Source organism: Dromiciops gliroides, chromosome 6 (assembly GCF_019393635.1).
Source record: "Dromiciops gliroides isolate mDroGli1 chromosome 6, mDroGli1.pri, whole genome shotgun sequence".
Taxonomy (NCBI): Eukaryota; Metazoa; Chordata; class Mammalia; order Microbiotheria; family Microbiotheriidae; genus Dromiciops; species Dromiciops gliroides.
In genome coordinates this window covers 108,115,613-108,133,822 of record NC_057866.1, presented here as the reverse complement: position 1 = coordinate 108,133,822, position 18,210 = coordinate 108,115,613, and the positions used below count along the sequence as shown (strand labels likewise).

The 18,210-nt window shown below is 41.7% G+C and overlaps 1 protein-coding gene across 1 annotated transcript in view; it reads right to left on the bottom strand.

Moving 5' to 3' along the window:
* The window catches only part of SOX6 (SRY-box transcription factor 6), a 375,577-nt gene that overhangs the window by 6,008 nt on the left and 351,359 nt on the right, over nt 1-18,210 (bottom strand). The window contains 1 exon segment of the mRNA XM_043971912.1: nt 17,025-17,241. Coding sequence (XP_043827847.1) covers nt 17,025-17,241 — 217 coding nt within the window.

Sequence of the window (18,210 nt, the reverse complement as noted above, 5' to 3'; positions counted from 1 at the left end):
GGGCAAGTCACTTAACCCCAATTGCCGGCATCACTAAAAAAAATTTTTTTTAAATTAAAAAAAAAATAATACGCTCCCTCCGCCCCCTCACCAAACGATTGAGGGTAAAATAGAAATTCCAAGGTTGAGATGGACAGTAAATTTCCTGATGTTTCTGTTCTTTCTCTAATCGTGAAAGCAGCACATCAGCATTTGTCGCTGCCCAGGGTCCCTGGAGCTGGAGAAGCTGGTCGGCTTCAGAAAGCTCTGGCAGCTTTGCCTCTTCTAAGCCCAGTCGGGATTTGAAAAGGTTCCAGGGCACTTTTTCATCTCTAAAAAGTGACACGTTGCCCTCTAACAAGGCTGCAGAGTATTTTTGATGAGAAACTGCTGAACAGCTACCAATGAAACCGCATCATGGCCTCATCAGGTTCTAGCTTAGCTTACAGGACCTTTGAGAAGAAGGGTAGTCTTGGCTCCCTGCTGGGGCATGTGATCGCTCCAATTTCTCAGCTGAGTCCACAGATATTTTAACTGGGACTTAAGAAACAAGAAATGACTCCAGAGACAGAGAGGCTACGCTTCACTGACCTAAGACACTTTTAGATTTCTGTATTAATGCATGTTATAGGAGCCTGATAAATAGCTCTCCTAAAATGCAATGGTCATCTCAAAAGGAACAGGCCCAGAAATAATATATGTGGTATAGTGTGTTAGAATGCTAGACTTGGAGTTATGGAGATGTGGGTTCCAATCTCACAACTGAAACATCCAACCTGTATGACCTTGGGCAAGTCATTTAACTCTAAGTCTCAGTACCCTAATCTGTAAAATGAATGGGTTAGACTAGATGGATTCTAAATGTAAGCCCCTAATTACCTATACTTGCCAAAATAGCTCTCGCACCCTGTAGTCTATTTTAGTTATTTGCAGTGCAGGAAGAAAGGAGACAAGGCCAATCATATTATATGGGATTTTGATAATTGCAGAACAGATACTCTGCACCTGCTCACACCTCCTCCTTCCTTGCTCCCACCCACCCCAACCCATTAACTTTGGTTTTGACATATAATAGAAAATCATAATGGGACAGATACTTCGCTACATCTGCCCAGACTGGGGGACGTGATAAAGCAGCCAGATCCTGAGGCTGAGTGCCCCCTCAAATAAGGCCATTTATCCCACAGTCACGTGACAGCCCATAGAGAAGTCTCAGGATCTAACAGAATATCTCATGAGGTGTGGATTTCCCTCTCAGGGACACTGATACTACATCAGTCAACTTAGAACTGCTGCTGTTTGGGGCAAATGTGCACAAATTAAATTTCATGCTCACCTGCCCAAGGCATCGAAGGCCTCATTAGATTTGACTGAATTCTGATGATCGCTTCAAAAGTATTTTTGACTTCATCACGCAATGAGTGAATTCAGTGAATTTCCTATGATATTAACCCATTTTACAGGAGCTCACACTATGCTGATCAGGAGGCTGTGGCCAAACCAAGATCTGCTGTCTATAACAGTTGGGCAGATAAGTTCACGGTCTTCAGAAATATCGATGAGCACATCATCAGCTCTAATCATCCATGGTTGAGTTTTGCTCCCCAGGCTATGTTTTATGAGGACTTGTTCTATTTTCTGATTTTTGTTATCTCCCCACCACCCAGTATACAATGGGCATTTAGACCATTTGTCATGAGCTCTCTCTTCTCTTCTCAACACCCCATTGAGAACATACCTCATTCTCTCTTCCTTTATTCCAGTCTCTGATGAAGAGGTGATCATTCTCCTCACCAAGATCAGCCCCCCATGTGTATTCTTGATCTCATTCCCTCTGTTTTTTCCTAGTATGTTGTCCTCAGTTTCACCTCTCTTAATCCTGTCTTTACCCAACTTATTTACTTTTCCTTCTCTGCTACCTACAAGCATAGCCAAGTCTCTCCCATCCTGAAAATCTCCCTCACTAGACCCGACCATCTCCTCAAACCATCATCTTCTATCTCTCCTTCCTTTCAAGATTAAGTTCCTAATGGGGAAAGAGGAAAAACTGTCCTCCTTTGCACCCACCCTCAGCCCCTTCATTTCATTTCCATTCCTCTCCTCCTTTTCAACTATTTGCAATCTTGTTTTTGACCTCATCATTAAAATGAAACTGATATCTCCAAAGTTACCATTAATCTCTGGTGACCTTTTTTTTTCATTCCTCATCCTTCTCAACCTCTCTGCTGCACCTGACACTATTGGTCATTCTCTCCTCCTAGGTATGGTACCCTTTTCTCTTGGTTGTTTGGTTTTGTGACACTAATCTCTTAGTGGACAGGAATTGTTGCATTTTTTATGTCACCAGGTCTCAAACATAGTAGATACTTAATAAATGCTTGTTGATGTATAATAAATATTCCTCAAATTAACAGACACATATACTTTAATACTGCAAAGAATTCTATCAGTGTAACCTTCCACTAATGCAGATCAGAAAAACCTTTCGGCTCCATAATAAACAGCCTTTTATGAGTTGCTGTAGCCAAAAAAAAAAAAAAAGCCATTGCTTGGTGGTCAACCCTTTGCTGCTAAGTCTCTCCTGACTTAGCTAGGCTGGTCCTCAGATGACAGACACACAGTCTGTTTGTTGTAGGGCACACAATAAAAGCCTTCCCAGATTGTCCTTGTCAGGGCCTCCTTGGGATTGTACCGCACTGGAAGAGGACTTGAGAAGAGACTGGATATTTGCAAACACTTGTGCTTTTATTTTTTGAGACTGGAGAGGAATGGATGATTTGAGACTCTATTATCAGTTGAAAACTGACCAACAGATCAAAATACGCAACCTCAACATCAGAGCAATAAAGGAGACATCATGATGTGAAATAGATTCAACCTCATATGAAGGAAGTTTTTTCTCTGTTGGTATTTGGCTAGTAAGTCGGCAGTAAAGAGTAAAAGCCATATGTATGTATTGTATGTATATATGTATATATGTACATACATGTTTATATCAACATAATTTGTTCATCTCACTCAGTAGCACAAGAGGTACACGAAAGCATATCTAGAAATTTACTACTGAATTACATGGAGCTAAATAGAACTGGTCTCTTGCAATTCAAAAATCCTGTGATCTCTATGATTAAAAAAATAAGGAGACAATATTCCCAGACATGCAAATTAGAATGGCCTCACTCTGTCAATGTTTTGATATTTACCCAGAACCCTTCAGGGGCCAAATGCTGTAAGAACTCATTGTCAAGAAGGGGGAGATTTGCTGGAGAAGGGAATAGGGACCTGCAGGACCATAGCAGGTACTGAAGCTGTGTTGTCCAAGAGCCAAAGTCTCCTATTTGGTCAAGCTACAGAACAAAGACAAATCTGGGAGACAGCAAGGATGGTAGGATTTTAGAGTTGGTGTTGTAGAAGGAAAGCATATTAGGGAGCAGCTAGGTGGAACAGTGGCCTGGAGTCAGGAAGACCTGATTTCAAATCTGGCCTCAGATACTTACTGTGTGACCCTGAGCAAGTCACTTAACCCTGATTCTTTTTTTTTTTTTTTAAAGAAGGCATATTGGACTAAGAGAGTCAGGAAACCCGATTTTAAATCCTGCCGCCAATCTTTCTGGGTGACCATAAGCAAATCCATTTCCTTCTCTGAGTATATTTTCTATTGTAAAATGAAAAATTCACAGCTTGCCTCAGTCACACAGCTAGGAAATGGAGATCATCAGATATTTGAAAAGCAGGTTTACATATCACTTTAATCAGTCTCTGCCTTTTCCTTATCTGTAATACCAGGATGATAATTTTTGAAGTGGTTACTCCCCTAGGTTTTTGTGAGGAAAGCATTTTGTAAATCCTAAAGGAACATTGAAATTACAATGAGCATCCAAGAATTGTGATTTTACATATGTGTGTAATGTCCCACATACATGTGCCTCAGTAAATGGTCTTCACGGATCGTTTTGACAAAATTCAAAACAAAACAAATTAAACTAAAAAACCCCACCTACGCCCTAGCTCCTACCCACTCAGTTCAGTCGACCCTTGGACAGCAGACCATCTATGACCAGAGCTCCAGTTGAAACCTTCCAAAGCTTGGCAGAATGTGTTTGTGCCCTGCAGGCATAACCTTTGACAAGCAGGCTCACCTTCAGAATTAAGCATCAGAAAATGACATCAGTGGAGTTAGTATAGCTAAAGGCCACCTATTCTAGAGCCAAAGGAAAAAGAGCTAGCATCACCAGGGAAGGCCCCAGGACCGATGGCATTCTCTGGCCTTTTTCATTGTTGGCAAACCATCTGTTATCCAGATGGGGAGCCCTAGTGAGCATATCCCAGGGCTAGTAGGGAAAACAGAGCTTGGGGCCCATGTGCAAACATCAGGGAGAAGACCAAAATTGTCCTGGGAAATCCCTTTGCGGTCCTTTCACCTACGTGTCCTCCCCTTTGTTTATAAAAGAAATAGAGCTGAAAACCCTTCTGTGAACTGAGATGACCAAGAAGGCAGGCAACGAATGAGCACAGAAGGTTGGTCACTGACCCGAGAAGTTCCTTTAAAGTCAGTCAGTCCCTGGGAATAAAAACCATGACCCATTTCTGCAGGGACAAGGGAGCGGGGCAGCCTGGTGTGGTCTGGGTAAATCTAGGTTATCATTTAAGGATCGCTAATGCCTCTGATAAAGGGATTCCCCCTTCTCCCCTTTCTGGACAGCTTATCCTTGGGGCTCCATAGGAAGTCCATCCTGTTGCTTTAAGGTATCTTCCCTCTCATCATCCTAGGGAAGCACATTTAAAATGGTCAAAGGCTCTGTCCACAGAAACAATGATATAGGAGGAAAGGACACTGGTTGTGTAATAAGAAGGCCTGGGTTTAAAGCCTAGCTCCAGGACTAACTCTCGAACCTTGTCTGAACAGCTTCACCACTTCAAGCTGTGTTCTCATCTGGCAAATGGGCACAAGAACACTTGGACCTTCATCCCAGGGAGGAAATCCCTTTGTAAATGTTAATTCACTACACAGTGAACACTTAGAACAGACTTCCACCAATGTCTAAGTTTGGGGATGGTAAACCCCACATCTGAGATTTATTTGTTCCTCTTGCAGGACCCATGGGGATCTGTGCCTAGGACTGTGTGGTACAGTTCAAAACCACTAGTTTTGATGTCAGGAAACCTGGATCCAAGTTCTAGCTGCATTATTAACTCATCAGGTGAGACAGTTCAGATCACTTTCTGAGTGTCAGTTGCCTATTCATAAGAGAGGGTTGCTACCTATCTCCCAGGTGGGTTTTGTGAGGCTCAAATGTGATAAAAATACTAGCTATAGTAGTTAGCATTTGTTATGGGCTGGGGTACCTCATTTGAATGGGCCTGGGTACCTCAGAAGTTTTCTGGGGTAAATCAAAGAACCTTCTCCTTGAGAAACTAAACAAAAGGACAGACACACCTAAAGAGATAAGTGGCACTGGATCTAGACTGAGTTAGCTCCAGGACTACCACCCTTCATTCCAGTCTCCCCCCACCTCTTGGGGAGATAAGATTAGGTGTGGCTGCTGCCTTTGTGGTGAGAGAGGGAGAGGGATTGCTTGAGAGATCCAGAGCCAGCCCTCGCCCAACTTCCCCCAGCCACCACCAGTGGGGGATGGTCCTCCCCCAATAAGGGAACTTTCTACAGTCAGATGACCACCCCTATCAGTCCTCTATGAAAGGATTTCCCTGTCTCCTGCTGGAGGAGATAGGTATCTCAGAGAGCCACACCTTTGTGCCATGCCTTCTCCCCATGAGAAGTCCAAGGATTTCTCTCTTGCTTTCCTTTCCCTAGCACCTAAATAAATTATTATTTTATTCTAATTGGATTTGTTTGCAAGAGGGTGTAAAGAGGAACTCCTGAAGGCAGCTAGGTGGCACAGTGGATAAAGGACCGGCCCTAGATTTGGGAGGACCTGAGTTCAAATTTGACCACAGCCACTTGACACTTACTAGCTGTGTGACCCTGGGCAAGTCACTTAACCCTCACTGCCCTGCAAAAAGAAAACACAACAACAAAAAAAGAGGAATTCCTCAAACCCCAACCCAATTTCCCCATAACAGCATTTATATAGCATTTTGAGGCTTACAAAGCACTTTAGATATCTCATTTTATCCTGGGAGGTAGGGACTATTATTATCCCCATTTTCCAGATGCGGAAACGAGACAGGAAGAGGTTAAGTGACTTGCAGGGGTCATATAACCAGTTAAGTGTTTAAGGTCAAATTTGAACTCAGGTCTTCTTAACTCCAGACCCAGTGATGTGTGCATTGTGCCACTACCTAGCAGCCAGTAATAGTATAATGCAACTAATGTACTTTGTAAGCCATAAAGGGTTTTGTAAATATCAGCTAATATTATTGTCATTATTATTACTAATAATCTATTATACATTCTTCAGGAAGAGAGTGAGAACGAACTGGGGCATGACAAGGGTTAAATCTAACAAAAAACGACCCACTGTCTTAACATGCAAGGAAACAACCAGTTGCTAATATTGGAAATAATTCAGAGCCAGCTGTCTATTTGGAGTCAGTTGATCAGCTAGTTAGAGTAAAGGTCAAACATTAACAACAGATTAGTGGACAGCAGAAAGAGAAGACACTGCCTACAAGTATAACAGCTCTGACTTGACCTATTTAAACAAGCTGTTGACTCTGAAAAATGGGACATTGATAAATATAATGTTAGGAGCTTACTGCTTTACCATTTTGGCAATATCATAGCCATAACCTAACAATGAGCTGCCTTATAGCTGTTTGAAATAGAGAGGGTAGTGGGATGGGGAGGGGGAAAGGAGGGAGAATGAGATTAACTCTGACTTTCCCACCTTGGTTTCAGCTAGAATAAAAGGTATTAGAGAAGAGGGTCCCGGGGCCTTTTCTGACTGGATCATAGACTGGAAGAGACCTTGGAGGCCATAGAACCTACCCTCCGCATTTTACAGATAAGGAAACTGAGGCTGGGAGAGGTTAGATAACTTGCCCCAGGTCAAACAGCTAGAAAGTGCCTGAGGCAGAATTTGAAACCAGTCCTGACCTCCACAGTCAGGCAGTTTTATATTCTTTTTCTGTTGTTGTTTTGTTTTGTTTTGGTGAGGCATTTGGGGTTAAGTGACTTGTCCAGGGTCACACAGCTAGTAAGTGTCAAATGTCTGGGGTTGGATTTGAACTCAGGTCCTCCTGACTCCAGGGCCAGTGCTCTATCCACTGCGCCACCTAGCTGCCCCTACAATTTTATATTCTTAAAAGAATATAAAGAATATAAAATTTAAAAAATTTTAATTTATATTTAATTTTAAAATTCCTAAAAGAATATACAATTGAATTTAAATAGGTCAAAATTTAAAATTCAATTGAAATTGAATTTATATTTATACAAAATTGGCTCATCCTTCAAATAGGAGGGATGTCATATCTCACATGGCACTTTTAAAGAAGAAGGTATGATATTGCCCATGACCCTCAGGAGGAAAGGAATAAGAATAAAATCTGCCAAGAAAGAACCTGGATTTGGAGTTAGATCCTGAGTTCAAATGCTGATTTTGCTGCTTCTATGACTTTAGACAAGTCACTTCACCATTACGGACCTCAGTTTCCTCATCTGTAAAATGAGGGACGCCATTAAATGGCTGATAGTGTCCTTTCAGTTTTAAGAACCATGATCTAGAATCTAGACCAATAGATCCTAGATCAGAACAGGGCTTCTTCTCCTTTCTCTGTCTCTTTCCCCTTATCCTCTTTCTCTCTCTCTCCCCCTCCCTCTTCCTTTCCTTCTCCCTTTCTCCCTGTTTCTGTCTCTCTCTGTCTCTGTCTGTCTCTCCTTCCCTCTCTCTCCCTCTCTCTGTCTCTCTCACCTCTCTCTCTTCCTTCCCTCCCTCTCCCCCTCCCTCTTAATCTCTCTCTCTCTCTCTCTCTTCTCCTTCCTCTTCCTCTCCCTTTCTTCCTCCCCCTTTCTCTTTCTCCCCCACTTTCTCTTTCTCTCTACCTTCCTGGCAAGTATATGTTTCTCTTTTCCCTCCCTCTTTCCTTCCTCCTCAAGGACAGAGCAGCAGTCAGTCTGCAGAGTGGCTTTCTCTCTAGGGAGCTCTACCTAGAGAGCCAATTGTCAGCCCTTCCCTGGCCCTTCAGGCCCTTCCTAATGAACAAAGGAGTAAAAAGCCATCTCCTTTCTCTCAGCTAGGAGACCATGTGGCTTCATGTCAAAGTAAGCCCAACTGAGACAAGTAGAAGTGATCCATTTCCATCCTATCCACCAGAATTCCTATGACAGTTATGAATTATGAGATTAACACAGATATCATTTTGATGAATTTGTAAATTTGTTAATAAGCTAAAAATTTCCTCAAAAGGTTTTGTTTTTCTTCTCCTTTTTTCCTCTAAAATGGCAAGGAGGAGAAGAGGTGAAAGGAAGAGAAGGCAACTTTTTGTTGTCGTCATTCATTGAAAAATACAGTTACACTTTTTAAAAAGTCCATGTTCTTGCCAGTCCTCATTAAATATGGATCCAGCCTATCAAGTATACTATTGCTCTTTGCTTTAGAAGATTCTCAGGAACAAGGCAGCACTGTCTTTTAACAAATTTGCTAGAGGGATTGAAGGACATATTTGATGGGGGAAATGGCTACTATACTCTGTAAAGAATAAAGACACAGACTATCTCCTTTTAGTAGAGAAATTTAAACCAAGGTAAAACAAATTGGCAAAATGAAGAAGGCATCTCTGTGCCAAACAGAAAAATGTATTAACCAAGGGCAAGGCAGGGTAGACTCCAAGTCCATTTGTTGAACTTTTTGTGGAGGACAACAAAAGGTAATACTGGTGTATTACCTCACAAAGAGCAATAGAAGAGGGAGGGAAACCTGCAGAAACGTTGCAGGTAAGGTTCAGCTAAGTCAGATAACACAAGAGCATGAAATCAGAAAGATAACAAAATTAGATGTTGGAATGGAGCAGATCTGCCCGTGTTTCTATAGCAATCTATACCCATCACTGATGTCAATAGAACTACCAGACTTGTGCTATAAGACCCCAATCTCTGTTGTGCTATCCAAGGAATTAGAAATAGCACTTGAAAAATATAATAAGAAATGGCAAGTAGTCCTTATCAATTTGATACAGAAGAAATCCTTGCTGGAGGCTAGATACTTTTAAAAGCATTCAGGAATTTCGCAAAATAACTTTAAAAAAAGGGAAGATTTCAAAAGAAAGTAAAATGCCATAAATAATATTATTGCCAGTTTTTTAAAGGGAACTGAGAAGACAATAGCAACTATGGAAGCATATGCCTACTTTTATATCTCCATAATATCTTTATGAGATTGGTCTTTGTATGTATTAAATCTATCTTTGATGAACATATGGTGAAGGACACAGGCAAGATTTCAGACAATTCTTTAGAGCAGACCACATCTGCACAGCCACGAAATTTTAATCTCTTTGTGGATCACAAAAAAAAAAAATTGACTGCAATGAGTAAAACACAGCCCTAAGTTATCCTTTGCAACAAAATGGCTCCCATACATATGTTAATGGAATGCTAGTTTCCTTGGCAATTGTAATTGAAGAGAACCTTCTTCAATGATCCCAGATTACCCTTATTCAGCAAGGCATAAGATGGAAAAATATGTTTGTTGAAGATTTGTGCTACTGTCACAAAGGATATCCTGTGCAAGTCCAAACAGGAGAAGAATTTCCCTTTGGATGGGGAGGGTCTCCAGATGTACCCGTTTGAGATGACATGGTGAATAGTCAAGGAATACTTGCCTATCAAGAGCTACTTCGGATTTTGTCATTTTAGTCATGTCTGACTCTCCATGACTCCATTTAGGGTTTTTCTTGGCAAAGATACTGGAGTGGTTTTTGCCATTTCCTTCTCTAGCTCATTTTACAGAGCAGGAAACTGAGGCAAAGAGGGTTAAGTGACTTGCCCAGGATGACACAGCTAGAAAGTGTCTGAGGCTAGATTTGAACTCAGGAAGAGGAGGTTTCCTGACTCTAGGCCCAGGGCTCTATGCACTATGGTGCCGCCTAGTTTCCCTTCTCAAGAAGCTACAAGCCAAATAATCAACACAGGGAAACCAAATGGATGACGACTACATACTGTCCAAACATGTGGCTAAATAAGCTGCCCATTTAGCTAGACGATGACTATCTCTAGGATAGGCACTGTCACTGGACAATGAGTCGGACCTACATTTGAATAAGAACAAAGTGAGTTAGACAGCATCTGTGAAATGATGCAGCACTTTCAATGGTTTTAAGTTGTTTTCTGCTGCTAAAGCTCATCTCTTTTTATCCCAGTATTTTCCTACTGATTGATATACCATAGCTGTGACTCACACTAGATCGTTAGAAATATTGTGATCTCAAAAGAATCAGAATTGCAAGGGATCTAAAGAACAATGGAATGACGCACGACAGATGTACGTGGGCTGCACCAACAATGATGACCCATATTTCAGAAGTAGAATCGGGATCAGGATTAAGGTTATCAGTGATGTGAAAAGAAGTGAGTTGCTCAGGGAGCCAAAGTGAGGGATTACAGATGGTGTGTCCAAGGACTGCAGTGGTATGCACAAAATATTCAGAGATCCAGAGAAAAGAATCCAGTGTTGAGCAGGGTTTCTTCTATGCAGGATTTGTGGATAAGAATAATATTGGATAGGAAGACATGGAGGGATTACAATCCATCATGGAAGAAGGAATATCCACACTGATGAAAGCACAGATCCATCAAAGTATTCATTAGCTAATATGGATCCACTGATGGCTATCAAAGAGGGTGGCATAAGGCCAAGGGAAGGTGTGACTTGCCCAAGGCAGAATGGATATTTAGGAAATCTGGGATTTGAATCCAGGTTCTTAGACTCTAGATTCAAGGCTTTTTTCATTGTATGACTAACAACTTGTGTAAGCCCTTATGCCTCTGGAATTTTAGAAAAGCATGGATTTGATGATCTTATGAGCACCAAAGAAAGCCATGAGAAGTGAGAAACCAGAGCCAGCTCCACCCTAGGAAAAAGCAGCAGAGTAAAACGGTGAAGTAGACTGTATATACAAGATCTATGTGCAATGTGCATCCATGAAATGAGTATTTCACATCAATGACATTAGGGATCTTTGAAAGTATCCCAGGCTAGAACACTACACTAAATGCTATGCACATGAGAACGTGTAAGCAAAATGCTTTGCAAACCTAAAAGTATTACAAACAAATATTAGACCTTCTCATCACCATGACCATCATCTATGTTAAGTAACTATGTCATATATTTCCATTGGTTCTTCTCCCCCCTCCCACCAGCTCAAAAGCCCTGGGCCAACTTTTGTTGTTTACCATTTCTGTCTCCCATTGTGTCTGGTACAGGGCTAGGCCCATAGTAGGTGACACAAAAATACTTTCTGACTGAGCAAATGATTGATTGATTGATTGACTGAAAAATGTTTCCAGCAAGCCCCAGTTGGGACATGAGGCCTCAGCCTATCAGAAATTACTTTCCTAAATGTTATTTTCCAGATCAGTTGGCAAGGCTGTGATCCAACTTCAGGCTACATAAATGGCGGTTAGGGTGGCAGGTAGCAGGTCTTCAAATTAGGAATGAACACATCAAAATCAAAGTGTGTGCTGCTCCTGAGAAGCCGTGCACATAGCAGTCATCTGCAGAGATGGCAAGAATGCTTACCTGCAGCATAAGCAATTGGGAAGGAACCTGATGGGAGTCAAGTACGGCAGCCGTGTTTCCAGATCATTAACATTTTCCTAGAGAGCTGTCTAGCTTTGGCCTGTAGCAAAATGAGCTATGTATTTAGACAGGCGGATGCCTATAGTTTGCTGACCCTTTGAGAGACTCTTCCACATAGAGTCAAGAAACAAATGTAGCCTAGTTCCCTACATCAGGAGGAAAATCAGATTGAACCATGTCTCTGAAATCACCCCTGTAGAGAAGACCTGAATAACAGTCATCTTTCAAAACTCTCCCTCCCAGGTCTGACTTCAGCAATTGAGACAGGAGGATAATGTGGTAATAAAGAGTCATTCAGAACTGTGGTCAAGGATACATTTCAGACATGTATGTTGTGGTTAGAAATACCTTAAAGGCTCCATTCAGTGCCTTTAGGGAGTAAGACACAAAGTGCTAAGTGTTCAAATCACATATGGATAAGGTGAATTCAATTTTGTAAAAATTTCATATACATTAGAAATGTGAAAAGTACTCAAAGGAATTCTTTTTCTTTTTAAGGACAGGCTACAAGAATAGGACTATAGTCAACAAAGCCATGGAAAATCATATATTTTATGGTTCCTACATCATTCCCTTAGGACCAACATGAAGCCCAAAAGAGATCTCAGAGGCCTTCTACACCAGGGGCCCAAGGGGGTCCATGGATAGATTTCAGGGGATCTGTGAACTTAGATTGAAAAATAATTACATCTTTATTTTTACTAACCTCTAGCTGTAATCTAACATTTGCTTCAATTACTTTAAAATTTTATTATTTAAAATGATTTAACAAATTATTCTGAGAAGGGGCCCATAGGCGTCCCCCAAATTGCCAAAGGTTACATGGGCTTTCTCAGACAGCTCAGGGTGTACACAGTTTTCCCTTAGACTGACAAAAAGGTGATATGACACCAAACTCCCTAGTCTAGAAACTCTTCTTTCATTTTACAAAGAAAGAAATGGAAGCCCAGGAAGGATAGCATTTTGCTCTTGGTCACACAGTGAACTAGGCTGCAAACCTAGACCCTCTTAGATCCCAGTTGCATAAATCCAAGGTTGATCCAGGGTAGTTCAACAAGGCATATGACACATTACTGAAATTACTGAAGAAAAGTTTAAAGTTAACAGAAGGTAAATTTCAAATTCACCAAATCATGAGGGTGGGGAGAGGAGGCATATACATCCCCCAAAACATAATTTCACTTATTATTAAGTAGTACTTTCCTTGCAAATATTACAAAATCATATTCTTCTATTTCCCAATGTTCATATACCACTTTGCCTGAATCTCTCCTTTGTATCTAACTTATTTACAATCTCTTGTATTTCTGCAGCTTACTTAATTTGTGTCTATCCTTTACATTTATCTTATTCTCATCATAGTTATTTGTGCAATTGTCCTATCCCTTCCCCCTCCCCAACTCCTGTGAGATTGTAAACTCCTTAAAAGCAGGGCTTGACTCAAGTCTGTCTTTATGTCTCTAGTACCTAGCACTGGGCCTTGTATCTAGTAGGCAATTAATGAAACCCTCATTGAAATGAATTGAATCAAATCAATTTGAACTGTACCGCTCCAAGAATGGAATTATATTCAGGATATGGTCTGATTCAAGTTATTGATAGGTTCACTTAATAGCAGTTTTTAAAAAAATATTCTCAAAAGATTAAGGTGAATTACTGAAAATAGGAACCTCTAAGCAATTAGTTATTTGAATGGTTAAGAAAAGACATGCTAGTGTTTGTCTTCTCTATGTAATTTTTATTAGCTTGAAAGTTATGCAAGCCTTCCCAACAAGCAGCTATAAATATTGATCCTGCCCCCTATCCCATCAAGAAGTCAATAGCAATCTTTGAATTTCATGTTTGTTTTTTTCTTCTACTCTACTTGTAACAACCTCACATCTAAGGAAGGTCAATTTCAAAAGATTAACCTAGGGAAGTTAATAATCTATCAAGTACAACCACTTACAAGAGTAAAAGAAATTGGAAACAGAAATCCCACTTGGTGACTTTGGATTAAAATGGCAAGCCAACCTTAGGAATAGCAACTGAGCCAGAATCAGGAAATAGCCAACAGGATGGGAAGCACAGGACATCCTGACCCTATCTGGGAATCTCTCAGTATAGCCCAATTGACTAGAGAGGTACCTCTTTTAGGTCTAAAATGACCTTTCCTGGAGGGAGTATCCAAAATAGTCAAGAATGGTGTGACTGTGTTCTAAGGCCTCTCCCCATTTCCTGCTCAAATCAAGACCTTGGGCTGTCTCCTGGTTTTTGGATTCTCTGTCCATGATGGTTGAGGAAAATTCAAGACTGATCTGGAGTTAGTCTACAAGGCATAATTTCACTTCTTGGAAAAATGAGACAGAAACACTGTCTTGTAGCAAAAGCCCTGCATATGCAGTTTGAAAAGTCGGGTTTGAATCATAGTTTTACCACTTGTTGATATTCTGTTAGCCTCTTTGTTTTTTTTTTGTTTGTTTTGTTTTGTTTTGCGGGCAATGGGGGTTAAGTGACTTGCCCAGGGTCACACAGCTAGTAAGTGTCAAGTGTCTGACGCCGGATTTGAACCCGGGTACTCCTGACTCCAGGGCCAGTGCTCTATCCACTGTGCCACCTAGGTGCCCCCTGTTAGCCTCTTTACCTCTAAGACTCAGTTTCCCCTTCTAAGAAAAGGACTCAAAAAAGACTTCACCCTATGAGGCCTATGATCACATGCACAGCATTAGGCCTACAGAACTTGGCCTTTATGTTGACTTTTTTGAGTTTGGAACCAGAGAATGTTTTGAAAATATTATGGGTTTTTGTTTTTGTTTTTTTTGTCATATCTACTACTGGGGGTGTGGGTAGGGTAGGGACTGGTGGATTCCTGGAACTTAGGAGTTCTGAGCTGCAATAAGGCTAAAGTGCACTGAGGGTCTTCACAAAGTCTAACACCAATATGGTAAACCCCAAGGAGTGTGGAAGCACCAAGTTGTCTAAGGAGGGGAAAACTGGCCCAGGATGGACATAGAGGCAGTCAAAGCTTCCAGGCCTTTGGGTTGATCCTGTGAGTGGTCAATGCATTTCCAAACTGAGCAAGTTAGGGAGGCCTAGTTTCAAAACAAATGAACAAACAGAAAACACCTTTTTTTTCTTTAGATAGTATGTATTTGAGTGGGGGTAAAAAAAATACCCAACCCTCCAAGGCCTTCCTGCCATGAATATTAGAAATACATTCTGGGGCAGCTCGGTGGCGCAGTGGATAGAGCACCAGCCCTGGAGTCAGGAGGACCTGAGTTCAAATCCGACCTCAGACATTTGACACTTACTAGCTGTGTGACCCTGGGCAAGTCACTTAAGCCCAATTGCCTTGCTTTAAAAAAAGAAATACATTCTAATTTATCCCAAGGAAACATACTACAACTCCTTACATGCTGATGTTGGGGACCAATTTTATTGAAGGTTGTCCCTGCTGTTAGGAGAGCTACCCTCACCCAGGAAAAGTGGCTCACCCCATAGCACAATATCTACTGTATACTACTCAAGGCAACTATACTCCATTTCCTTGTTCCCATAAAATAGTAATAATAACAGCACCTACTTTCCAGAATTGTTGTAAAGATCAAGTGAGATAGGAAGCATAAAGCCCTTTGCAAACCTTAAAGCACTCTATAAATGCTGGCTATTATTATTATTACTACAACTACCAGTGATATTTTCACACAAACATGGTCTTTTATAATACCCTTCCTTTCGTATTTCTCTTTTCACCTAGGGCTGAGCTATAAACTCTCCCAAACCATTTTCAAGTCAATCCCTCAGATGTAAACTCTCCAACATCTCTGAAGTCAACTCACTGTTCCCTGGATTACGGTTCTTACTGTTCTTATAAACAGCAAAACAGCTCCCCATGTCATTCCCTGGGGTGTCTCTTTTCTCACTGCACGTTTAAGTTCAATCTGCTCCTTCTTGTGGCGCAGTCCTGCCATTTAATTTTGCCCAGGCTTAGCAGCGATGAATGGGAGCCCTCTTGGTGCCTAGTCATCCTATGTTTCTGCTCCCAGCCCTTTCCCAAGGGCTTCCTGGGCTTCTGCCCTGCCTGCAGTGTCTGTCCTCCTGTCCCTCCATCCTCTGCTAGACCTCCCTGGGGAAGAGAGACGTCAGGCCTGGGTAGCCATCTGTACCACTATTCAGTTCCCCGGCTGCGGTGACCATGGTGGGGCCATTGGTAAACAGCTTCTCTCAGTGTAGACAGTAAGTCAGCCAAGTCAAAATTTATACCAGAAATCTATTACCTAATTCTTAAACAGAATGACATAAAATTGTACTCCCAGATATCAAAAACATGTCTAGTTCCTGATTTCAGCAAGAAAAATTCACATTGTTGCTGCCTCCACCGCAGGATAATTTACTGCAACAGGAGTCCAGGATTCTGAGCCAAAAGTGAGGCGCCGCAACCCGATGTCAAGGTCAATTATCTCTTGGTAGAGCCACAACAAAAGCAAACTATTGTGATCAGAGTCCTGAGCACAACACCGGGAATCTAGAAAGCTTCGGAGGAGTTCTTAAGGCTCAGGGGGTGTGTTTTTTTTCCCCCTTGGATGGTGGTGGTGTTTGTTTGTTTTAAATAAACCATCAGAAACACTGTGTGTGGGCACCAACCATCTCTGATTCATCTAAAAGACAATGAGATGCACGCTCAGTCTAGGGAAAGTTTCTCTAGGTTCCTGGTGAAGGTAGCTGGGCCGCCACTGGACAGAGCCCAATGTGCACTTGTAAGACAGAACGAATTCTAAGTCACCTCGTAAGAAATTAATGGATAGTGAAAGCCCTGCCTTGGAGTCAGGAAGACCCAGGGTTCAGCTCCTACCCCTGAGTCATATAAGCTGTGTGAATGAGGTAAGTTGACCCATATCCTCTCAAGGCAGCCCCCCCACTCCTGGAAGCTTTCTGGGGCTATAAATGACAGAGGAGTTGCCATTCTGCTTCAGTGGAGGGAATTTTCAAATCTAGAGTGCATTTCACTAGTGAAATAACGTATCAAGCCCCCCCCAAATCCAAACCTGAATCAGAGCGCTGTCAAATCAGTGGGGCCAATTCCAAAAACAAACTCCCAACATTCACCTGGGATTTTTCCTTCACCTTTTCCTATGGGAAGACTATTCTGGAGCTCCCTCCCTTGCTAGTACCCTCCCTCTCTGAAATGACTTTGTATATATTTTGTATTGGTACATAGAGAGTATTTAAGGAATAAAAGAGTGGGCTTCCAGCTGGGTCCCAAGGGGAAGGAAAGCTTGGGTGGCCCGGAGCCATAGATCTTACCCTACAGTGAAGAACTGTCTCATCTCCTGTCTCCGAGACCTCATCAGCTGTTTGTACTCTCCGATGCGGAGTTTTTTGCCATCAACAATGCAGGTGCGTTTTGGTCGAGGTTTATACTTGTAATTCGGGTACTTCTCTAGGTGGATCTTGCTTAGCCGGGCCTGCTCTTCATAATATGGTTGCTTCTCTTGGTTGGACATGGATTTCCAGCGAGAGCCTGTACATAAAATATCACTGAGGTGCCATGGGGGAAAGGGGACATTCTGACCACCCACTGTGCTTTCAACTGCTCTGCAGCATCTCTCAATACCAGCCACCCCAATTCTTCCAAAATGGAACTAAAGATGACCGACCTGTGCTACATTCTATAATCATCTATCCCATTATGGCCATTTAAAAAAAAAAATCTTTGGATCCCTGGCCCTGAGCATGGGAATTTAGACATTGTGGATACTTCATAATCTTGGACTGAATTGTTTCAATTGCCATTTCCCCTAACCCAAAGCCAGAGCTACAGTATATGACTTCTCCAATTCTGCTCCAATACTGAATTTTCTGGCTGCCACCTCCCTCAAACACTTTTTTTTCTTTTCTTTTTAAGATTTTAAACTGATAAAGGAGGCTGCATTTTCAGAGTGACCCAGCAAGTTCAGGATGAGCACACTTGGTTCCAGAACTTTAAGCGCTTCTCACACGCAGTATCCAGGGTAGGCCAGGCTCACCCTTTGAAAGGAGGCCAGCAGATGTTGACATCCTACGGATTTCAAACTCTGCTGTCTGGCACATTGTCTTCTTTTGGCCAGTGGTAATTAAAAGCACTGAACTCATCCTAGGGAAGTTTTAGCTCAAGCACCGAAAGCAGAGCTGCAGTTATATATACCACTTTCAAGGATTGTAAACGTTCATTCATAGCTACACCAGTAAAATGACTAAAAATTCGAATACAGTTTATACAGGAAGAGGTAGAAGTTTCAAATCTCTAATATTGTTTACAAGAGAATTATCTAAACACTTGACAAGGGAAGGGATGTGTTTTTTAAGTGTAGTAAATTGCATTTTTTTTTGGTGTGTGTGTGGCTATTACAGCTGGGTGGACAGGATGGCAGCTACTCTGTCCCTACGTAAACAAATGGAAAAGTTGTACAAATAGTGTCTACACCCAGCAGCACCCAGACCTGCCTTGCTA